General features: G+C 42.7%; 2 protein-coding genes across 3 annotated transcripts; both read left to right on the forward strand.

Moving 5' to 3' along the window:
- Positions 1 to 3975: 3975 nt before the first annotated feature.
- On the forward strand, positions 3976 to 9372 carry fam98a (family with sequence similarity 98 member A). The gene is made up of 8 exons (XM_080016979.1): positions 3976 to 4115; positions 4749 to 4897; positions 5643 to 5777; positions 6183 to 6373; positions 6510 to 6590; positions 7222 to 7338; positions 7487 to 7654; positions 7912 to 9372. The coding sequence occupies exons 1-8, from the start codon at positions 4078 to 4080 to the stop codon at positions 8659 to 8661; spliced, it is 1629 nt and encodes a 542-aa protein (XP_079873105.1). The 5' UTR covers positions 3976 to 4077; the 3' UTR covers positions 8662 to 9372.
- Positions 9373 to 11001: 1629 nt separating this feature from the next.
- On the forward strand, positions 11002 to 17399 carry LOC307242340 (uncharacterized protein). Of its 2 annotated transcripts, none has more exons than XM_080016766.1 (8): positions 11002 to 11329; positions 12587 to 12735; positions 12978 to 13587; positions 14390 to 15077; positions 15566 to 15639; positions 15750 to 15849; positions 15977 to 16095; positions 16357 to 17399. In XM_080016766.1, the coding sequence occupies exons 1-8, from the start codon at positions 11120 to 11122 to the stop codon at positions 16900 to 16902; spliced, it is 2496 nt and encodes an 831-aa protein (XP_079872892.1). In that variant the 5' UTR covers positions 11002 to 11119; the 3' UTR covers positions 16903 to 17399. The 2 variants fall into 2 exon arrangements, with proteins under 2 accessions (XP_079872892.1, XP_079872893.1); XM_080016767.1 differs by having other exon boundaries at positions 14390 to 14615.
- Positions 17400 to 18091: the final 692 nt, after the last annotated feature.

Consider the following 18091-nt stretch of genomic DNA (forward strand, 5'->3'; position numbering starts at 1 on the left):
TCACCACCAGAACAAACGGAGGACGGGGTTTAACACGCTCACCACAAAGCCTTGCGGTTAAATCTGCAACCTAATTATTCTTGAAGACAGTAAGTGATTCAGCCCACATGCCAGGCGGCGACACCGGGGTTGGATGCGGCAGCACCAGGTGTGAGATCAGGTGGCTCATTTTGTTACAGTTGCCAAGCACCACTGGAGTAAATTCCACTTTGGTCACCAAGGAAATGGCAGATCACACGAGAAAAGGGGTGTTTATTTTTAACTGGAGAGAGGATATAAATGGACGAAACCACCACACACACACACACACACACACACACACACACACACACACACACACACACACACACACACACACACACACACACACACACACACACACACACACACACACACACACACACACACACACACACACACAGAGGGAAAGGGATTGTAGCAGGTGAGTTTGACGTGGAGAGATCTATCTTGAAGTCTGGATTTCAGCAGTCATGGACAGTGAGGGCAGAGTCAAAAACATGTCGAACAATCTATAATCTAACATTAATGATTGTATTAAACTCTGTGGCTCGCCTGTTGATGTTTGTGCCAATAGGAGCATGTCTGTTGTCACACAGCAGACAATACGTATGCCACACAGTGAAATGTGAGCATACAAAAAAATATATTTGTAAGAATTTTTAGAGTTCTTTGGTCGAAAAATGACAAAAAATTCATAGATTAAATTAAAAACAAAGAAGGATTGCCATTTCACGTCAGAAGATGAACCACAAAAATGACGAGGTCAATAAGGAGGGTTCCGGAGGGGCAGACTGTGGTTTGAATGCTGGTTGTGTTGCAGTAGTCCAGTTCTGAGGAGACGGAGAAGGTTTGTTGTGGCATCTGTAGTGGTTTGGAGATATTTAAGATATTTACGCAAAAACCTTGGAAAGTCGTTTAATGTGGTTTGTTGAAAGTCAGACAAGGGCCAGTTCTACCATCCAGATGAGTGACAAGCGGTTGTCCAGTGGATATTCCGGTCACCCAGTGAGGTGAGAAGATAGATGACAAAGACAACCTCAGTATTGCTTCCATTCTGCTGTAGGAAAGGTCAGGTCTTCAACTCATCAACAGGAGCGGTCGTCATCATCATCATCAAAACTAGGCTATGACTTCCTATATCTACTAAGCATTGGACCAGGGCCAGTGTTTTGATGGAAACAGGAGGTGGGCAAAGTGCCCTGTCCAAGGTGTGGGACAAATATTGGAGATAGGAAGGTGGCTGATAAGTCCAGGGTGGACCTCTTCAGATATCGACAGTTACCTTGAGGAATGAATACAATGCAGTACCAGACCGAAGGGAGCGAACGACAACTTTTGTTCTCAGGGGACTCACAGTGGAGGTGTTGACTTCATCAAGGCTTAGAGAATGGGGTCCGGATTAAAGGGGAGACGCTGGGGCTGTGACTGCCCCGGGGATGAAGGTCGAGGAAACATGAAGAAAGCGTTGGAAGTCGAAGAGCAAGGTTTGCCAGCCTTAGTTACGAAAAGTCAGGGAAATCATCTCACCGCTCCACAGTGATGTCAATCCGTGAAAATGGCTGTGGCTTATTCGTTTTCAATAGTAGAAAAGATGCTTTGAGGTTACCAGAATTGTTATTAGTATCTTGGGATAGGGTCTGTGATGACCAGGGCGAAACCTGTGCAACTAGGTGTGAGACAGGACAGCAACATCTTGCTTTAGACCAGGACGCTCAAACTAAGAAACTTACATTGAAATGACAAGATGAGTTGTCAGTGTGAATATTGAAGTCTCCAAGAATGGTCATGAGAGAAGATACAGAGCATAGGGAGGTGAGAAAGTCCTGGATGGCAGAGTTTTTGGGTGCAGGGGACAATAGATAAGAACACAGTTTACGAAGGTTCTTGTTTTTAGGTTTCTGATGGAGAATGGATCAGCCGCAGGCATTCTTTGGCTCAACGTGTGTTTACCAAACCGCTGCTGTGACCAGAGTTCTGATCTTTAAAAGAAAGAAGAACGATAGCTTCGCCTATTTTCACCCAAGGCCTTATTGAGTTATCTTAAGTTATGTGTTGCTTTCTCGTTACATTATACACATGGAAATTTATTTTTGATCAAAATTAAACGTTCAGTAGGAAAAAATGTTGCACATGTTTTTACACGACAATACCACTTTGCCAATACAAAATGTTCATACATCATACATAGAAATACACACACACACACACCTAATTCTCTCTTCTCTCATAGTCAAGTTTAAAGTAGTTTTTAACCTCAAACACAAATATTTAAGGCCTTTACTGTCAACATTACTCCGAAGATCATACTGTATTTACTAAAGTAGATCAGTTCATCACAATTTCTATTTATGACAAGCCTTGTATAGCATTCCTTGACGTTATTTTTGGTCTTCTGCATTTGATTCAGGTCTTTACAAATGAAATGCATTGACTTTGCTGTGTGCTGGATTCCCCGTAGCCATCCTACCATCCCTTCACACATGGATAAAAGGGAATCTCCTCAGTGCATTACACGCGGTCAAGTCTCCCTGTCGTCACAGTAGCACCGGGATGTATTTTTGTGCAAAATGTACCTGTATTTATTTGAAAAGGGACAGATTTTATTTTATGTTAACGGTGAGATATCTCATAATGAAATATCCACATTGTGATAAATGTGGGTCATCGTCTCTGCCGAACAACATCAGTGTTTCTCAGAACCTCTTTGCAGGACTTCTTCTACTTGTTATATGTACTTGTAATATATCAGAAAAGACACTTCCTTTGCTTTGACCCCTCTTAAATAATGTAATTATCTATAAGTGGAAATAGTTTTATTTCAACGAGCTAGAGTATTTAAAATCCTATGGTGTATTTTTTTTAAATAAACCCGAAAATGTTTAACTTAGCAGACAATGTGCTTTCAAAGAAATTGTTTCCAAAGCCCAATTTTTTTTTGTTGCTGCATGATCGCGCCAAGGAATTCCACAGATGAATATAAACACGGACCGCCCTCTGGACAATCCAGTTAAATTGTTCAATGTTTATCTGACGTTATCGAGCTAAGTGTACAACAAAACAGCCGGACATTTTGGCTCTCCTGCCTACTCAGAAGAAATACCATGCGGGCATTTTACACTCACCTGTCAATATATTCACGACATCATCTTTTAACAAATGATTAAATACGTTTTGATCCGCTCTTATTGGAATGGCCGCCTCCCTACGTGAGACAGTGCATAAACCATGCACTGTATTTCCTTTGTGGCAGGTTTGTTTTTTTATAACTGACTCATGTGCCGGGCCATCTTTTTTGTGATCGCTGTTGCTTGATCTGAACGTTCATTACGTTGACCCCTCCGTGAAGCCATATAGGTTCCGTGTCTCTGCAGACACAGATCCACAAATCAGTCCTGTCATTGGTTGTCGTGGCGTCAGTATGGCGTCAACATTTGAAATAAGCATACTTCAAATTACTGAATTGAACTGGCCTGTATTCAACTAACGCGAGCGGCACAGTACAGCCACTGGCACCGTATTTGAGCGTAGCCCAAATAGAATTCAAATCAAATTCTCCCATTCTAGTTCTCTTGTTGCTGTATGTACAACATTTATTTAAATAAGGTGGATAAACAGTTCAAACCAAACGTCAGCGTTTGCAGATGTGTTGTTGGACACTAACCTCTAGTGGTTAAAATTATACAGACATTATACTTGTGCCTTCCACTATAACCAGAAATATATTTTTTTTTTTAACTTTCATTGCCATTTCAATATATTTTTATTCACATGTGACCGAGTAATTCAGTAATAATCCAGCTCAATGCCTGATGGCGTACGAAAAAAAAAAAAAAGGAAATCGATTTGTGTAGGCATCATTTCGGGCAGCCCCAAGCGCCTGCGCGTGCGCAGACTGCAGAACGAGCCGCGAGGACCCCGGCGTGCCAGCCGAGCAGCAGCAGCAGCGGCAGCAGCGGCAGCAGCTGAGCTGGCTTCAGTGATCACTGTTTATCTGAAGAAATCCTGAGCTGCTGCGGTAACGTTTATTTACATATTCATATATATACAGAGACTGGGATGGAGAATGATATTCTGGACTCCCTCGAAGATCTGGGGTGAGCAAGCAACTACGTCTGATCTCGCTTTGGTTGGGATTTAATGTTCGCCATCAGCGGTAACTTTGATTTTTCCGACGTTTTTCACTCGCATTGATTGACGGTGGGCACTCGATCAGTCCATTGGCAACTTAAATTGCTTATTTTGTTGAAACAATATATTGTCGTATTCGTCCTGGTCAACCTGACCAGGACGAATCGTCCGGACGCCGTAGAAATAGTATGAATTAAAGAGGTAGGCTGGGGTTCAGCCCTGAGCCGAGAGTACTGCGTGCCAGAAACCCTCTGACTAACATTTATAACCAGGGGTAATGCGTATTTGAATGCATATTTTAGAATTATTCAACAATATAATACATCGGAATTATTTATAATATTGATAGTGATTTAGAAGTAATAATCGTGGGCTCCGCCTTAACAATGGTGACTGTGGTGATGGGCTGTGAAGCCTACACTGGGAAGCGTCGCCGGGAAGCTTATCGTTCTCCACGCAAGTGTTACGTTAAGTCCCCTTCAAAACGGACACGTGTCAGCGGTCCAACCGGATCCTGCGATAAGGCATCAACTATTAGACTGCGCATATTATTATTATTATTATTATTACAATGCCTAAGTGTGGCGCTGTCATTGCAGGTACCAGGGCCCTCTGTTGGAGGACGGGGCACTAGATGCTGCTGTGGTGAAGGGCGCAGCTTCACCTGAATTTACTAAGCTTTGTGCCTGGATCGTCTCGGAACTCCGACTCTACTGCAAACTCGAGGAGAATGTCCATGCAACCAACTGTAAGAGACACCAATTTATGGTCTTTAAGTCTGTATCAAAAGGTCACAGTTGATATAATCTCCCAGTATGCTCATAGACCACTTTGGTCCAGACATTTAACGGAGCTCAAATAAATGTTCATGGTCTAGTAAATTAGTGTTTCTTTGCTCTATTCCGATTTTTTTTTTTAATCTGTATCTCATTATACAATGTCTCACAACTAGATTTTTACACATTTTTTATTTTGGCATGCAAATGCTGATTTATTTTGGTATTCTAAATGTGTGCATGTCCAAATGCCTTATGAGACTTAAATTCCAGGTAATCCACTATATTACAGCAGTTGAGGCTGCTGCACAGGCATCAAGTCATGCTGGTGTAAAGAATATTGTATCAAAAGCGCATATTATCACTTCCATATTGGTATTTCTAACAAAACAAGTTAAAGGGAGAGTGTTCTGAAACCACAACATGTACACTTATTGGAATGACTAAGAAAGCTCTGACTGGAGAAGCCCTAGTTACACTGAAAACTGGCAGTGAGATATTCCTCATGTCTTTGCAAAGTAGGTGTTCACAGTTGCAAAGTTTATAGTTTGATTGCATGGTTACTAGCTTGCTAACCAACTAAAACACTACTCTGAATATTACAGCACATGTTACAAAAAAGGTTTTGTGTGTGTGTGTGTTGCTGTATTTGATTTCCTCTCCAAATGTTTGCTACTTGGCTGAAAGTTTCAAATTATTTGTCACTGTCTAACACAGGTCCAAGTGAGGCCGAGGGCTTCCAGCTGGAAATGAGTGGTCTGCTGTCGGAGTTGGTCTGCCCTTACTCCATCCTCACCACCGGAGATGTCACCCAAAGGCTTCTGAACAAGACCAACTGCTGTCTTCTCCTAAGTATGGCACTAGCATATTGCACACACTTGTTTTGAACCTAGCCTTGGGGCTAGACCAAGGAGATTTTAGATAGTCATTTTTAGATAATACTGCAGAAGAAGGGCCATGATACGACTCTATCATTCGATCTCACAGAATTTATTTGGTTTAAATAAACCATGATGATGGATTTGCTAGAGCCCATTACCATGTATCAAATGTGTAAGCCATGGTGTACCCGGCGGAATAGTTTGGGTTTTTCACCTAAAATTAATTGAAATGTAAAACCTGTAATTTATCTATCTATCTATTTATTTATTTATTTATTTATTTAAAAAAAAAATAAATAAATAAAAATAAAATAAAATAAATTAAAATAATAATAATATTATTTTTTAATGTTTGTTTTTTTTTTTCCCCTACAAGCTTTCTTGGTGTCAGAGCTGGAGGCATCCAGGATGATCCTGGTAAACAGGCCACAGAAGGAGGCCCAGGTCCAGGAGGCTGAGGGCAGCCCTGTGTTTATGGAGCTGAAAGGCATCTGTCTCGCCCTGGGCATGTCCAAGCCCCCTGCCAACATCACCATGTTTCAGTTCTTCAGTGGAATTGAGAAGAAGGTGATGTGTTCTGTTGTGGAAAAAGTGGGACATATATGCAAAAATGTATTTTGACAAGGTGTTATTCTACTCTGAGTGTCTATAAAAAAAAAAAAGAAAATGTTTGAGATTGTTTTCTTTCCGTTTCTTATCATAGTTAAAGGAAGCCATATCCAGAGTCTCACCAAACCATGTAGGAGAACCTCTTATGAAGAAGCCTCTTGGACCCGTTCACTGGGTAAACACACTTAATGCTCGGATCGGGTTAGGCGAGCGGTTCTATTTTCATATCCTCCAATCATGGCTACTCGAGATCGCCGAAAGGCAATCCGATTGCCAGGGTGTGGGGAGTTCAAAATTTATTTGGCAACCCATTTTAGCTTTTTTTTTTTTTTTTTTTGTTAGATCCGTTCAAGAGAGCGATGCCATCCGCGATCAATTAACTAGTGGACACGGCTCTTTGGTTCAGGTGGATTAGAAGGCACTCCCAAGTTTGTATCGGGGTGAGAGACAGCAGGAAGTAATGCTGCATTCACAGTCACTCCGAAAACTGTTATTTGTGTCGGAAGTGATGCTGCATTCACGGGAACTCTGAAAACTAATTTGTGGTGGAAGCTTTAATATCGGCGTAGGAAAAACCAGTCGTCGATATACAATCCTTTCGCCAATCGACACAAGCCTACGATCGGATCTCTTATGTGCTGCTTCGCTACTAAATTAAATTTCAAGTCTTACTGTTCAAACATTAAGACTTGATCAATCAACCAGAAAGATTTATTTTTACGATTCCATGACTTCCAAGGGTTTGGAGTTATACTCAAATTTGCAAGAAAGCATTGCTGGAAATGATTTTGTGTACTTCCCTTCAGGAGAAAATTGAAGCCATTAACCAAGCTCTTGTGAATGAGTATGAAGTAAGAAGGGAGATGCTGCTGAAACGTCTGGATGTGACCATACAGTCATTCGGTTGGTCCGACAAAGCCAAGGTACTCCTGAAAATATGTCATTATGGTTAATGGATGTTGACTTATTGATCTGTTGAGCATTTTCTTATTATAAGCTAATATGCTTACTTGCTATAATATTTTTTTAAATGTTGTTTGGTTAAAAAGATATATTTTGTCTTCTCCACAGGCCCGTAGGGAAAAGATGACCAAAATTTACCACCCCTTGCGTGGTGCTCTAGGCCTGAAAACGAAAGTTTCTGTTGCCCACCTGTTTGCAGCTCGAGAAGACCTATCCAAAATTCTGCGTACAAGCAGTGGCAAGATGAGGGAGAAGACTGCTTGTGCAATTAATAAGGTTAATACTAATATATAAAATGTTTTTTTGGTGATTTTCAAATATATAAGAGCCGTTGTGCTCTTATTGATCAGTTGATTCACCATGGTTTATCAAGCCACATAATTACAGATCAAATAAGTTTTATGAACATTCTTCCATCCCATCTCACACATTTATGTTTATAAACATTGGGATTATGTTTGAATTTAAGACATTTTGTAGAATTTACAAGGTAAATCTTGGACTTGGATTTTTGTTTTGTTTTTTTAAACTAGGTCCTCATGGGCCGTGTGCCAGACAGAGGTGGTCGACCCTGCGAGATCGAGCCCCCTCCTCCTGAAATGCCCTCCTGGCAGAAGCGTCAGGATGGTCCCCAAGGAGGAGGGCACTATGGGGGCGGTGGGCGTGGAACTGGCAACAGGGGAGGATACGATCAATCCTACCAGGGGGGTCGTGGAGGTTACGAGAGAGGAGGGGGTGGGTATGGAGACAGAGGGGGTGGGTATGGAGACAGAGGGGGGAGGGGAGGTGGTGGCAGAGGGGGTAAGGTGCAAGGAGGGTGGTCTGATGGGGGAGGAGGCAGGGGCGGCTACAACCAGGGTCACTATCAAGACGGATGCCATGCCGGGGGAGCCAGTAGAGGAGGTTACGGAGGAGCAAGCTACCAAGGAGGCTTCCAGGACTCTGGCTATCATGGCGGAGGGCACCGAGGAGGTGGTGGTGGTGGTGGTGGCGGCTACCTTGACAACTACCATCAAGACGGTGGTCGGCACCAGGAGAGGGGAGGGGGAGGAGGTGGTGGTGGTGGTGGTGGTGGAGGAGGAGGAGGAGGAGGAGGTGGCGGCGGCAGGGGTGGGCGAGGTAGCAGAGGAAGGGGAGGTCGAGGAAGCGGGCAAGGAGGAGGCTGGGGAGGGAGAGGGGGACAGAATTTTAACCAAGGAGGACAGTTCGAACAGTTCTTCCAACAGGGCGGCCAGCAATACAATCAGGCAGGTTTTGGTCAAGGCAGACATTACACCAGTTGAGAACAAAGTGTAACGTATTGCAGCAGTTTACATAGCAACGGGCTCTATTTTTTTTTTTTTTTTCCATGAAAATAAGTTCAAATGCCTTACCATTTCAGAATGAATATAAATTCACCATGGTTTGAAAACCAACCCCAAGAGTTTGAATACAGAGTTACATGCATGGTAATTTTACACTGCCTACAACCTTTTTTTGTGAAATATGACTGAATTAAGAAGGTCCTTCTAATGTGGTCTTTTTACATAGGATATGTGGGTGTTAATGTGTGTATGTTTTTGCTCAGCTTTGTAAACACAACTAAGACCCACAGTGTTTTGCTGGAAACAGCTAGATGCCCTCTGCTGCCTTGACCTCATTCTCACACTAAATCAGCCTTATCTTGGAGATTATTTGAAAGGGAATGGAAGCGGCATGTTCACAACTTCCCGGGTGTGTGCACCTTTTGTATGACCTGTGTTTAACATCTTCAGTACATGTGCAATTCTGGCAGTCAATCCCATAGGTTTATTTAATTTGATAAGTACTTGAAAAAGACAAACAGCTTTAGGTCACCAGTTTCACATTTTGTTTCAGTGGATTTGATTTGACTAGGTTTTCTGTTCCGTTACTGCTCATAGATGGGGAAAAAAAAAATGTAAATAATATTTGGATGTCTGAAAGACTGCTGGGAAGATTAAATGAGATGAGCAATAAACTTCAAAATAAGTATATACTACCAGTTTTTGTTAAGATTTATTCTTGTTTAGTCACATTTGCTATCTTATTGTAAATTAAAGCCTTCACTTTTTGCTGTGTGTGTGTGTGTGTGTGTGTGTGTGTGTGTGTGTGTGTGTGTGTGTGTGTGTGTGTGTGCGCGCGCGCACGCACGCGCGCGCGCACACACAGAGTATGTATGTATACACATACACACCCTGTCGAGGCATGGACTCCACAAGAGCTCTCAAGGTGTCCTGTGGTATCTGGCACCAAGACATTAGCATCAGATCCCTCCTGCGAGGTGGGGTCCCCATGGATCAGGCTTGTTCCAACACATCCCACAGATGCTTGATTGGACTGAGATCTGTGGAATTTAGAGTCAACACCTTTGAACTTTTTGTTATGTTCCTCAAACAATTCCTGAACATTTGTTACAGTGTGGCAGGTTGCATTATCATGCTGAAAGAGGCCACTGCAATCAGGGAATACCGTTGCCATGAAGGGGTGTACTTGGTCTGCAACAATGTATTGGTAGGTGGAACGTGTCAATGTAACATTCACATGAATGCCAGGACCCAAGGTTTTCCCAGCATAACATTGCCCAGAGCATCACACTGCCTCCTCCAACTTGTCTCCTTCCCATAGTGCATCCTGGTGCCATCTCTTAATAAGGTAAGTGACGCACATGCACTTGGCCACCACCCATCAAGGCCTCTGAAGGTGTCCTGTGGTATCTGGCAGCAGATCCTTAAAGTCCCGTAAGTTGCGAGGTGGGGCCCCCATGGATCAGGCTTGTTGTTCCAGCACATCCCACAGATGCATCGGACCCTAACCCCGACCAGCCACATGATGTAGAAGAAAACATGATTCATCAGACGAGGCCACCTTCCTCCATTGCTCCATGGTCCAGTTCTGACGCTCACGTGCCCATTGTAGGCGCTTTCAGCAGTGGACAGGGGTCAGCATGGACACTGACCGGTCTGCAGCTACACAGCCCCATACACGGCAAGCTGTGATGCACTGTGTGTTATGACACCTTTCTATCATAGCAGCATTAACTTTATCAACAATTTGTGCTACAGTAGCTATTCTGTGGTATTGGACCAGACGGGCTGGACTTCGCTCCCCACGCCCATAACCCTGTCACCGGTTGTCCTTCCTTGGACCACTCTTGGTTAACCACTGCATACTGGGAACACCCCAAAAGACCTATAGTTTTGGGGATGCTTTCACCCCGGTAGTCCAGCCATCGCAATTTGGTCCTTGTCAAAGTGGCTCGGATCTTTACGCTTTGCCCATTTTTCCTGCTTTAAACACATCAACTTCAAGCAATGAGTGATGACTTGCTGCCTAATACATCCCACCCCTTGACAAGTGCCAGTGGAACGAGATGAGCAATGTTGTTCACTTCACCTGTCAGTGGTTTTAATGTTGTGGCTGATCGGTGTATATGTGTTTGTGTATATGGGGAAAAAAAAATATATATATATATATATGAGTGTGTGTGTGTGTGTGTGTCCATCCATATGCACGTAGACAAACAAACGAGCTTTAACTTTGAAAATCTCCGACTGTGAGGTAAAAGTTGTACTTCCTCCCAGGCTTTCCGCCGCGTCTGGCTGACGAGCAGTACTCTGCATGCTAGGCTAACGTGTCCCCGGTTGCCACGGTGACCATTACCAAAAGCGGTGCTTTATTAATTCCCCAACGGTGATTCTGTTATTAACATGTTGATCTGACCGTTAAAAAAAAAAAAAAGAAATGTATCGCGGTTTTCCAATCCCAGGACAGATGCCTCCGAACGACGGACAGTTTGCGCCGAGCGGCTCCCTCTTCGGGACCGCCTACGGCCCGCTGCCGAGGGTTCCTCCGCCCGGGAGCTTTCTACCGCCGCCCTGTGGACCGTATCCATCTGCGGAGCTGAACAGTAACTTCCAGCACAGCAGACCCGTCCGTGAGCATTTCATCAGAGTACGTACCAACCAACCAACTACCTGGTGGAAGATATATGCGACTAAAAGTCAGAGTTGGCAAGCTAGCAAAAACAAGCGCGACATGTCATTACAGTAGATGAGTGCGCTAGACGCATGGATCACACCAGGCTTCGATCAACTACTGTGCCTTGGTGCCTCCTGACAACCTCTATTATTACACATTTCTCACACGGAATGGTAAACATATATAATAATAGAGGCGATCAGGACAACACCTTATTTTTCACGGCACTGTACCGGTCAAGTCGAAGTCTGCTTGTCGCAAACAAGCGTTCAACACGTCGAAGCATTTTAAACGTCCATTACTGTTATTTGTTTGAGAAACATATTGTTCCACGCAACGTTTGTAGTGGCTTATTTAATAGCAAAGTTGTTTAAACTAAATGTAGCTCATAGTATGTATTTTACGTGTCCAGTAATTTGGATTTGTGATTTATGTGTCAAAGCAATTTTACTACTACCTGAGCACAGTTTCAGACCCAAAACCAGTATCAGTATCATTCCTACTAAACCTGCTTTATGCCACTGTTTACACCTGTACGTACAGTGGATTCCTTGACCTTTTCTTTATGTTTAAGTTAAATGGTCATCAGGAATCCATTTCACTGTTACTGGTGTCTACAGCAAATTTCTGCCATCTTTACTACCCTCTTTTTCCTTTATAAAAATGCGATGACAATGCATCACATTCCGTACAAGCGGTTTCTGTGAATTTAGCCAATATTGAAGAATTTAAACGCATGCGCTTACTCTATTTGACATTTTATGGTGTTTTAAATCATCCAAGAAAAATACGCTTTCAATGGAGCTATTTAATTGTTACTGTATTTTAGCCTTGATTGGGTTTGACCTCAGCAATGTTGTGTACATTGATCGTGCTTCAGTTTGTGCAAAAAGGTGATTTGGTGCCACTTTTTTGCATTTAATTTTTCAGTTCGAACCCCATCAATTATCTCTTATCGACCCTCTTGTTTCATTGCTTCTGTAAGAGACACTTGGCTAAATCAGAAACTAGTGCTTACAAACATCTGTAAATCTTCTTGTTTGTTGTGAATTAGTACTCCTCCGAAGTCAACTATGTTTGAGAAATTGCTGATTTGTGTGATGCTTCTTTACTGCTCTGACATGGTGCAAAACCTCACAAAGACACTTCTAATTGACCAAAAGAAGTCAGAAAAGTCTGCCTTCTATAATGCTGTGTAAGAATGTTAATACTTCCGTCCAATACTTCCAGACTCAGCCACACTGTAGCAGCTTCTCCATAGACCGTAGTACAGTGATTTCATTGGGCAGCCAACAGATTCTTCCTACTCAAAACGCACAGAACCTACCAATCACACACTGGAATCCAAAGACTCTGGAAGATTTTGCCAAAGATAGCAGGTGTGTATGTTTAAGTTTGTGTATTCTGTTTACCCTCACTGAGGAAAACCCCCTGACATAACTTGAGGATAGTAATAGGCCTAAAAATTGAATTGGCTAAGTAGGGGTGATCCGCTATTTTTAACAAATAAACGTTCTTCTCCATGATTTCATAAACCATGTCTGCAATCTAGTCCCTGTGCAGTTTTTTTTAAATTTAATTTTGAATTTAATTTTTTTAATCTGTGAATTTCATTCAACAGTGAGAGGGCTGGTGAAGAATTCCTGAGATGTATTGCAGCAAACAAGCCATTGCCGATGCATCTCAAAGGCAATATGGCGTACAACCTGGCTGAGGCATTTAAGTCTGCAAGTGCCCTGAGGGCAGCAGTTTCAAGTGACCTTGTGTTCAAAAAGCAAAGGACAAGGAGCAGAAGCCGCAGTCGCACCCGGGCCAAGAGTCGGGCCCGAAGTAAAAGTTGTGTACGCAGCAGGAGTCGAAGTAGGGCAAGGAGCAGAAGCAGGGCCCGGAGCAAAGGCAGAGCAAGGAGTAAAAGTCGGGCTCGGAGCCGCAGTCCTGTGAAAAGGCGAGGAAGAAGTAAGAGCCGGGCGCGCAGTACAAGCCGGAGCCGTGGGAAAAAACGGCCACGGAGCAAAAGTCGTGCCAGAAGTAGAAGCCCCAGTGTAGGAAAACGTTGTAGTCCGGGAAGTCGGATCCAGGAGTCTCCGATAAAGACGAGTCCTGGTCAGAGCTGCAGCGACAATGCATCTACAGGGGCTGCTGCTCTGATCCAAGGCCTGAAGCTTGTAATGAATAGCAAAGACTTGGAGGACCGGTTGCCCACCCTCAAGGATGCCCTTCTTAATATACAGGTAACGTCTCATTTATCACGATAATCATCCCTAACATGATTGGGTAGACATTAGGATAATTTCTGCTTGGAAAGCGGGGGAGCCAACACATTTAAGTGCTTCTGTGTGTAGGGGGACCTTAGATTATTTCATATAAAATAGCAGGATACCATACAATAGTATTAAACCTGTGAGATATTGCCCCCACAGAGAGCCAGATATTGGAAAAACCTTGGATTCTCCATTGAAATTCCATTCTACTGAAACTGTGATATAAGCTGCACAAGGGAGTTAGATCAACTGGGAAGTGGTGTCGGTGAAGGGACAAAAATTGGTTTGATTTGAAATTGAGGGAATTGTCCTAATATTCCTTAAGACAGGCACAATTTCAAAATCTGATAAAATACAGCTCTATTTACAGTTGCATCAAATATAATTTTTTGAAATTTTTATATATATATATATATATATATATATATATATATATTTTTTTTTTTTTTTCTTTCTTTTTCATTTGGTCTTATTATGACAGGCTAATTGTTATAAATTTAATACTTAAAGTTAAAATATTTTCTTTCAAGAAACAAATTAAAACTGGATGGCAAGGTTGATTTTATTTGCTTCACAAGAAACCATGGTGTTTAAAAATTGTATTATTTTAAGGACATTCAAATAAATGACAACTGAAGCTATTCTGTTTCAAATGTTTGAATAAAACTTGACCTTTTTTTTGACCCCACAAAATAACTGAAAAGGCAAGACATTTGCAAATGCTGGATTGAGCTTGAAAATGTTTAAAATTATCTGTTTGTTATCTGCGTAGGCCTCAAATCAATTCAAGAACAGAGTCCTTAGTGAACCGGACCAGAGCTCCCCCAGTCTCAGTCAAGACGACCAACAACCAGAAAGCGACACTGTGCTTCTTCCCCATGATCGAGTGGGAAGTGACTTCTCCTGGCTCCAAGCCAGCGCCCAAGAGCAGTCTACTGCTGTCAAGAAAAAAGGAGAAGATGAAGATGATGAAGAGTCATTCCTCTATGGAGATGGAGGTACCAAAATAAGCCGATCAACGGCTCCACAATCTGAAAAGCCTTCCACAAACCAGCATGCCCATTCAGAGAGTTCTGCTGCTGGCAGCCAGCAGTATTTTCCGAAGATGCCGATGTTTAGTAGTCTCAGTGATCTCCTGGATCTAAAGGAGCCCCTTCAGTTTGCTTCCCAGAGTTTGGGGACGGCCAAACCAGAGCACAATTTCAAACAGGAGGGTTCCTCTTGCACCTCTGACATCAAGGACTGTCAAATGATCCAAGCCATGCTAAAAAACATGGGCCTGAATTTGGGGACTGCAGACATCCGCAAGGCCATTGCAAATATGCAGGGGAATGAAGGGAAGACACAGTCTCCTGTCCAGCTTTTTGACTCTAGGACTGAGCCTATGAATGCAGCTTTTCCAGCACTTGGAAACGCCAACGCACGACACACACTGGACACACTACAGTCCTTGATTAAAGGTGAGATTAAAGGTGTAAAACAAAATATGAAACACTTAAAGCAACATTATGTAACTCGTTTACCTTAACATCTGGTACCGACACCGGTAGAAGGGGGTCCCCGGCCCTCCCCACGGCTCCGGGAAGCAGCGAAATCTGTACAAGGGGCGCTTGTAACCTAGTTGGACATTATGTCTGCGTTGGTAACACTGCGTGCAACTGCACTCAAACTATAGGGGCGTCAAATACCAAAAGTTACATAGTGCTGCTTTAATGCTACCTTTATTGCTGTAACAGATTTAGTTCCTTAATGGTTACCTCGCAATCTGCTGTGCATTTTCCCCCCCCATTTCTTAAAGGTAAGATTAGGTGAATGCCAATTGTCCCAAGATGTGCTGTCCATTTAGTTGGGAGACTGAATGACAACCTCTGCCTTGGGGAAGATTTCTGTGACGTTCAAAGGTTTTTATATTGAGTACTGGATTTTGCTCATTACTTTCTCCCACTAGCAACAAAGGAGAAGCAGACAAAAAGTGATCCACATGTCACCGTCTTATCTCAGCAATCGTCTGACAAGCACAAGGTAATGCTTTCCCAAATGAAATGATCCTTTTCTTAATAGCTGATATGCCATCCAAACTCAGAAACCCAAACCCTTTTTTTACTGAAATTGTGCTTACGTGCATTTCCCAGGCAAATACGGACGATGAAAACAAACAAAGCGATAAACAAGCCAGACTAAAACAGATGGCGAGCTTAACGAAGGAACTGGAGGGGTTGCTCAAAGAGGAAGGTACCATATTCTCAATGTTGTGACTCTCCCCCCTGCTCCCGGTTTTTGTCTTGTTTTTGCTCTGGCACAGTGCAAAAAAACCTGGACAGCTGATGGATCATTTTTGAAAAGAAAAATGTATTTGCAGGATCCGATTTTTTGACTCCAGTGATTGGGTTTTACTGCAAGAAATGTGAGGAATTCATTGGAGACTTAAAAACTGCCCAAAGGCACATAGAGAGCCATCGCCGCAAAGACTCTGGCAGTGTGAGTACCCCTGCAACATTACTTTGCTTCGAATGTTGTTGCTGTTATGTATAAATGGCTATTTATCTCAATTCAAATTAGTATCCTTGCTATAAGGTTTATTGCTTACAATTTGACAGGTTAGCATCATCATATCATCATAAGACCGAGATGGAGACAAGATTATAGATAAATTGAGATAACGTTCTTGTTTTTTACTGTTTCAACTGTCAAATTGACTGTCATGATGTTAGAATATAATTTTCATTTGTTTATTTCTAGCTTAAATATACAGACAGCCAGTGTGTCGGTGAGGACAAAGGACGTTTGTGCCATCAGGCCAGCACTAGCATCGGTGCTGCCAGCAGACCCTACTCCCACCACTACCACCCGGCAGACCGGAGGGACTTGAGAGAATCCAGCCACCACAGAGACACGGGAAGCCACAGGGATCACCACAGGGACAGGCTGGAGAAGAGGGACCACCGGCCCTCAGAGCCCCAGCACAGCATGCCACCCAGAGGCCACGTCAACCAGGTGGAGAACATCTCCCTGAAAGAGGAGATGAAGAAGGAGAGGCTGCTGATCACCGTGTCCCAGGGGCCGAAGCCTCTGGTCAAGGAGGAGGTGAACGTGGAACAGACGTTAGGGAAACAAAGGAAGGTCAAACAGGAAGATATGGACGGCAAGACGAGATATTCCCGGGACGAGAGCAGCTCCGGCAATGACTATGATAAATCTAACAAGACAAAGTCCCATAAAAAGAAGAAGAAAAGGGACAAGAAAAAGAAAGAGAAGAAAGTGAAGAAGAAGGTGAATAAGGCGTAGCAGTCAGTTACAAAACGATAAACCAGTTTACTTCTCTGGTGTATTTTGTCCTTCTAAAAGTCCTTGCTGTCAATGAGGTTATGGAACTTGAGCTAAAGATGATACATTTCTAATTTTCTCTCCCCAAAAATCTTCCTTTTATTATTATTTTTTTGTCCAAATCCATTTGACATGATATCAGATTGAAGGGTAGATCTCGAGAAAAGATGATGGTCTGTATTTTAAGAAATGTAAAAATGCAATAATCTTGCCAATGCCTAAGATTGGTAGAACGATGTCCAACATTTTTATTTATTTTTTTTAGAGAAGTTACAAATATTTCATTAGTTGCAGGTTTCCCACATGTCCTCACAGCTTGAATTTAATGTTTAATCAAATTTGGCAGATGTCTTCTATGTCCAAGTCCCAAACAAGGCTTTGTTTGGGACTTGGACTTGTGTGGGAGGGGATGTCAATTAGGATTTTGCTTCCATTCTGTCCTGTGCTGCAGCATCTTAAACTCTGACAGACTCCCGGTCTTTTCCATTTGTATAGTTCTACAGCCCTAAACCTGAGAGTTTATATAAAAATCATAAATATTGCTTACCACTGTTGTTTCTTTGTTTTTTGTTGTTTTTTTTCCCCAGCAGGATATTTCGGTGGAGGAGTTGCAAACGGAATGCTTCTGTTTGCAAACCCTTATTTAGTTCAAGGCAAAGCTTGAATCCATTTATTTTTCCTGGCCATTTCTCCCAAATCAACACAGCGTGTTCATGAGATTGAAAAGTCGAGTCTCCGGTCGGGTTAAGACGTGCCAGAACTGAAAAAGGACCGGTCAATAAAATCAGTTTTGAATGTTTGAGTGTTCTTAATCCACTAAAGGGAAAGAGGAGCTTAGTGATTTACTCATGTAGTGCTCAGAAAACATTAAAATTGGTCCAACTGATCGTTGAAAGGCACAGTTGGTAATCAAATGCTCTGCAAGACCTCGGCACAGGATGTTTTCCGGTGGTTATGAGGACCACGCGGCTCGACCTGGCACCGGTCCTACCAGCGTCCGTGACATTTCACACCGAATTTTACAAATTTAAACGGCATCGCAATCGAGTTGATTGTGAAGTAAAGCCGCTGTGGAGTTTGTTCACATCAATCCTTTACTTGAATTGTGCTTTAAGAGGGAAAAACCATGAAAAGTTCAATCTGGAATTGA

Source organism: Zeus faber (genome assembly GCF_960531495.2).
Source record: "Zeus faber genome assembly, chromosome: 16".
Classification (NCBI taxonomy): Eukaryota; Metazoa; Chordata; class Actinopteri; order Zeiformes; family Zeidae; genus Zeus; species Zeus faber.